Here is a 6,000-nt window from a genome sequence, read left to right as displayed (position 1 = left end):
GTAGACGTGCAATCCAGATCTATTCCTTTCCAAATGTTGATATCGTTTTGAATTCGTTCACCTCATTTATTTCTGGGCTCCAGCACTCCGAATAAAAAACACCTTGGCTAAATAAGGCGTGATTAGCCTATGATCATGAATCATGCGTCCTGTGGCAGAGGCTGACCTCAGTGCAGGGATGGGATTCCATGCATCATATCATTAGGAATCCTCGCTACTCCCTCTAAACAGCAGCAGCCACACTGGGAACAATTATAGTATTGGTGCTGCTGTTTAGAGGGCAAAGCAAATGCAACATCCCCACCGGGGGCCAACAGTGTATGTGGACAGCTAAAGACTTGGAATGGAGTGGATGGCTTGGTCAGGTATCAGATAAATCAGCAGCAATTTACATGATCTGCAGAGCTACTGGTGAGCCAATATTTATAGACTTTTAACCCAGCTCTGGTAAAGCAGCCTTTCTTACCCCAGGGAATATGCAAACATTGCTTTTAACATAAATAAAACACATTAACCCTTTGTCAGTAAACCATACATATATGAGAAATAGTGTACATGGTTAATACCTATCTCTGTCACTAGGGGGTGCTATTATACCATAGTGCAGTACAATGCAATCAAACAAGAGGATTTGATATGCATCTGTACTGAGGAAAGATAAGTTAGGGTCTCTAACTGGCTAGGTACCTGAGTTACAGAACCAGTAGAGGGATCAGTCCTATTGAGTCCTAATAGGACATTACATAGGGATTTCTTTTATCATACATAATGATATGATGGAAAGAATCCTGTCCCTACTGTGTGGTCAGTCAGGGCCACATCTGCCATTAGGCAAAATGATAACCTTGCCTCAGACGGCAGATGTCCAAGCCCAGAGAAGGCGGCAAGAAAGAGATCACAATGTGGGTGATTTGGGTGGCCATTGCTACCCCAATCTCCCACATTATAAATCTTTAAGGTACAGACGCAAATGATGTACAGAGCGGCACATATCCTTCTGTCTGTGTCGCTCTGTTGCTCTGGGGGATGATGTCACACTACCTGTGTCCCGACAGAAAGCAGAAGGCAGGAGAGGAGCCGGGAAGATGAAGAGGGCTGAGTGGCGGTGGGGGAGCGTGACTGGAGTTGAGGTAAGTAAGTAACTGATTTATTATATTTAGAAATGGACAACTGAACACACAGACAAGAGGGGGAGGCGGCATTTCTATTTTCGCCTCAGACAAAAATTAGACTAAAATCAGCCCTGGGTACAGTGTACTATTTTGTGGCAACAATAGACGATATGTGTAGCCGCACTCATTGTGTAGGAACCCACTAAAATGAGTACACAGTGAAGAGGTTACTGGCTTATGCAGTTTGATTGCAATATAACTTGATTCATGAATTTTGCTTAGCACAATAGATCTTTATATAATATGTGTATCCTGTTATTGAGTAAATTCTTAAAGAACAGTTTCATACTGTACATTGATATGGAGAATAGTATGTGCTACCAAAGCATATGATCCTGCTTGACTCCCCCCAAAAAAAAATATTTTAGATTCTTATTAATTACTATTTGAAATTTTTTTTCCCATTATTTCTACTTTTCACATTACAGCTGAACATTTGCGCCTGCGTTGCAAAATATCTTTCCAACAAGTTTATCAACCTGTAGTCGTGTAAAAGCTTCTGAAAATATCTTCCCCTTCAAAAATCCCTGAGGCAGAACACACCAAGCCAGAATTTCAGCCTTACTCAATCATGGCTGTATATGGAGCATGTTGTATATTTCTTTCTCTCGTCTTCCTAATAGGTAAGCCATTCTCTTATATGTAATATATTATATATTTAGCTTTTCATCAGTTGTTAAATGGGTGATATTTACATTTAATTTCTGAAAATGTACTTCTTGTGCACTTACATGTTGTTCTTGGGCTTAACACATACTGTAGACAACGATGTACATATACTCTCCCCTGAGTCACAATGGGACTAACAAGCAATGACCTCAAAATTCTTACTAGAGGTTTTGAGCTTGCGTGACTTATCTTAGAGGTTAATACACCTGGTACCTCAGTCTGTCAGTGTTTTGGGACTTAATAAAAAATTCTTCTGCAATCACGCAATCACGTCTAAACTTTTTTTCCCTATGTCTGCTTATAAGAGTTTATTTTCACAAGAATTTGCTCCTTTTTTAAATGTCCACATCTGAATTGTAAAGATATATCAGGTGCAACACTGAAAAATTCTGTTGCGCCAAACTTTGTCAAAAATTGAGACATTGCCACAAATTTAAGAGAAAAGAATGTAGATAAATTACATTCAATGTGCATTAAATAGATAGGTTGATATTGCAAATCACAATCACATTTTAGACAGAGAAAGAAAAAAAAGTCTGTCAAAATAATAATATAAGAATAATTCCTTTATTTATATAGCGTATACAGATTATGCAGCGCTGCACAGAGCTTGCCAAACCAGTCCCTGTCTCCATGGGGCTAACAACCTACCAGTATGTTTTTGGAGTGTGGGAGGAAACTAGAGGACCTGGAGGAAACCCACACAAACACGGAGAGAACATACAAACTCTTTGCAGATGTTGACCTGGGTGGGAACTGAACCCAGGACCCCAGCGCTAATAATAAAGAATTATTGTTATATTATTATTTTGTTATATTTACTTTTTTTGCTTTCTCTGTCTAAAATGTGATTGTGCTTTGCAATATCAACTTATCCATTTAGTGCACATTGAAGGTAATTTATCTACATTCTTTTCTCTTAAATTTGTGCTGTGCTGTGTGCAGGATTTGATGCCATCCATTAGAACTGATGGGGAGCCGGAGCTCTTCATTGTGCATTAACCCCTTAATGACCTGGCCTTTTTTTGTTTTTTTCATTTCTATTTTTCACTCCCCACATTCAACCATCTATAACTTTTTTATATTTACACGTAAGGAAGTCTGTGATGGCTTGTTTTCTGCATAACACATTGCACTTCATAGTGACGGTATTTAATATTCCATGCCGTGTACTGGGAAGCAGGAAAAAAAATTTCAAATGCAGTGAAAATAGTGAAAAAAAGCATTTGCATCGTTTTCTTATGGGCTTGGATTTTACAGCTTTCACTGAGCGCCCCAAATGACATGTCTACTTTATTCTTTTGTTCGGTAGGATTATGGGGATATCAAATTTGTATAGGTTTTATAATGTTTTCATACATTTACAAACATTAAAACCTGTACAGATTTTTTCTTTTATTTTGCCATCTTCTGGCACCAATAACTTTTTTCATACTTTGGTGTATGGAGCTGTGGGTGGTATTATTTATTTTTTTTCATTTCTATCATTTTTAGGAATGTACGACCTTTTGATCACTTTTTATAGATTTTTTTATATTTTTCAAAATGGCAAAAAAGTGCTATTGGGGCTATTTCCTGTAACAGAGTTAAACACATTGAAAAAATGTTATTATATTTTGATAGATCTGGCATTTTCAGATGTGGCAATATCTAATGTGTTTATGATTTTTACTGTTTATTTATATTTAAATCAGTTCTAGGGAAAGGGGGGTGATTAGAATTTTTTTTTAATTATAATTTTGTTTTTAACTTTTTTTTATTTTTACTATTTTTCAGACTACCTAGGGTACTTTAACCTGATCGATCCTATCATATACTGCCATACTACAGGGGATTTTTATCTTCATTCATTACAATGTGCTGATAACACATTGTAATGGTAGTTTTAACACGAGTCAGAAGACCCGAGGCTTCAGAAGACCCGAGGCTGTCATGGCGACGGATCGCTGCTCCCCGATGACATCAGGGGGAACGACAATCCTTGGCAAGATGGCGGCCCATGAACCGCCATCTTTTTTAAGCCGCCGACAGCTTTGCCTGCGGCGATAGGCGGCAAAACACCCGCGATCAATGCTAGCACCAATTCCGGGTGTTATCGGTAAAACTTTGCTGGAATATGCAGCAAATACTTACCGGCTATGGAGAGGGCTCAGCCTGTGAGCCATCTCCATGCACTGGGACCCGACATGCGCAGTACTATTACGGCGCGCGTCAGTAAGGGGTTAAAACTTTCACACATATACAACTCTACAACATTCAAATTTTCAAATACAAACAACAATGCTACATACCATTCCTGCTATGTAATGGGATGGCCTGAAGCATATGATCAGTCACATGACTATGATATCACTTAGAGCTTTTTACATGCCAGGACTGATATTTTCCTGCACCTAGCAGCTACTGATCAGGAGTGCACATCTCCTATTAACCCCTCCCAACAACATCCACGCTCTACTCTACAAATTAGGGGGCGTTCCGGTGCTCAGTCGGACCATGCGCCAGATTTAAAATGCTAATTCTGACAGAATTGTGCCCCCCCCCCACAATGTTAAAAGTGTACCTAAAAAGTGGCGTCCTCTGTCAGAGCAGTACAGGGCGCCAGATTCAAGAAGAACGTGCACCAGAAATCCTTAATCTGGGGCCCACTGCACACTACACAGACAAACTGCATATACTGTTGTTAGTAAATGTGCCCCAATATTTAGAGATGCTATTGAATGCTTTTTTCATATCATTACCTGTACCCTATAGGAATGGTGGGGTGGTATAGGGGGGGGGTATATTGGTAATATTGTAACCACTTCCCAGATACACACAAATCTTTATGCATGCTTTTTTATGTGTTTTTAAACTGGTGTACAGATAAAATTTTAAGTTATTTATTTAGATTTTTTGATTGTTATTCTTACACACCAATCTGGTCAGTTGGAGATATGAATTTGTTCATGGTGTGAGGCCTAATTTGCTCTCTTGGTGCAGTGGCTCGTGGTGATCTTCACCTCTTCTGTCTGGGAGACATCACGACATGCACTGGGTGTCGGGGCCCCGGGGGAGAGGGAGGAGGGTCCCATGCTGAGTGCTGGCTGCCTGTGTGAGGAGACTACAGCAGCTGGGCTGTTCCCATCTCCTGGTCCCATAAAAGCTGCATGTGCAGGACTCTGTCCCAGGATCTGGGGCCAAACGGGACATATCAGGACAGTCTCCCAACCACCCTGGGCGGCAGGACAGAGGCAAAAAACTAGGACTGGCCAACTGATTCCAGGACGGTTCGGAGGTATGAATATGTGCATATTTTCTTCAAATGCATCAAATAGTCACCATTTACTGTAATTACTCAGAATTTTCTTTGCATTCCTTTTTGTTATGATATACTAGACTAGAAAAGCTCCAATCTTCATGTAAATAAGCTTCTTATATAAAGTCAAAAAATTATAATTTTATGTAAAATGGCAGATCACTTGGAAACAGGAAGGCATTTTCCCGGGTTGCAGGGCAGGTGGAGAGTGCTGCTGTCCGTTAAATGAAACAGGGGACTGCTGATTACTGAAGGGCTCCGTGTGCTGCCTTGTGTCGCTCCGTGTGAAGCAGGACACTGAGAACACCCTCAAGCCCTGAACCAGAACCCGCTGATTATCAGATTATACAATGTTTCATGTAAAAACATTGTGACTAGAGGTCACAGATCATGTAGTTGGAGAGAAGAAGAGCGGTAAGAGCCTGTGATGTGAAAAGCAGCATAAAGAGAACTCTGAAAGATGGCTCCTCTCTTATTATAAGGCTGTGTTGACATACAGGGGCACATTGACTTACCCAGTCATGTCGCTAACCCCGAGATGCGTTGTCCGATGAGGATGCCATGATTCACAAAGATCGTGTGCCCGATATCCTGCATGTGTCGCTTCCCCGCTGAGGTCCACCGTAGTTCACCATCTTCTTCCAGGTGTATGCGATTGCGCCAAAATCCGAACGCGTGCGACAAAAACTGCTGTTAAATGCGGCGCAAATCGGAAATAGTCGGGAAACCCGACGGAAATGCTGTGTGCGGACCCTTAGTAAATGTGCCCCACAGTGTTTGACTAGTGGCCATTCAAAGGCTGTGAGAGGGGCTTGGCCTCATTGCAGAAGCATTACCACCGAAACGCTTGCAATTGTGAAC

At 40.9% G+C, this 6,000-nt stretch overlaps 1 protein-coding gene across 1 annotated transcript in view; it reads left to right on the top strand.

Annotated features, from left to right (window-relative positions):
* Positions 1-1,046: 1,046 nt before the first annotated feature.
* Positions 1,047-6,000, top strand: part of LOC140068935 (5-hydroxytryptamine receptor 3A-like) — a 59,076-nt gene continuing 54,122 nt past the window's right edge. The window contains exons 1-2 of the mRNA XM_072114285.1: positions 1,047-1,130; positions 1,601-1,795. Coding sequence (XP_071970386.1) covers positions 1,744-1,795 — 52 coding nt within the window. The 5' untranslated portion in view covers positions 1,047-1,130; positions 1,601-1,743. The remainder of the gene's footprint in view (positions 1,131-1,600; positions 1,796-6,000) is intronic.

This window comes from Engystomops pustulosus, chromosome 7, assembly GCF_040894005.1.
Source record: "Engystomops pustulosus chromosome 7, aEngPut4.maternal, whole genome shotgun sequence".
Classification (NCBI taxonomy): domain Eukaryota; kingdom Metazoa; phylum Chordata; class Amphibia; order Anura; family Leptodactylidae; genus Engystomops; species Engystomops pustulosus.
The sequence above is the reverse complement of the archived record's forward strand: the minus strand, read 5'-3'. Positions and strand labels throughout refer to the sequence as shown.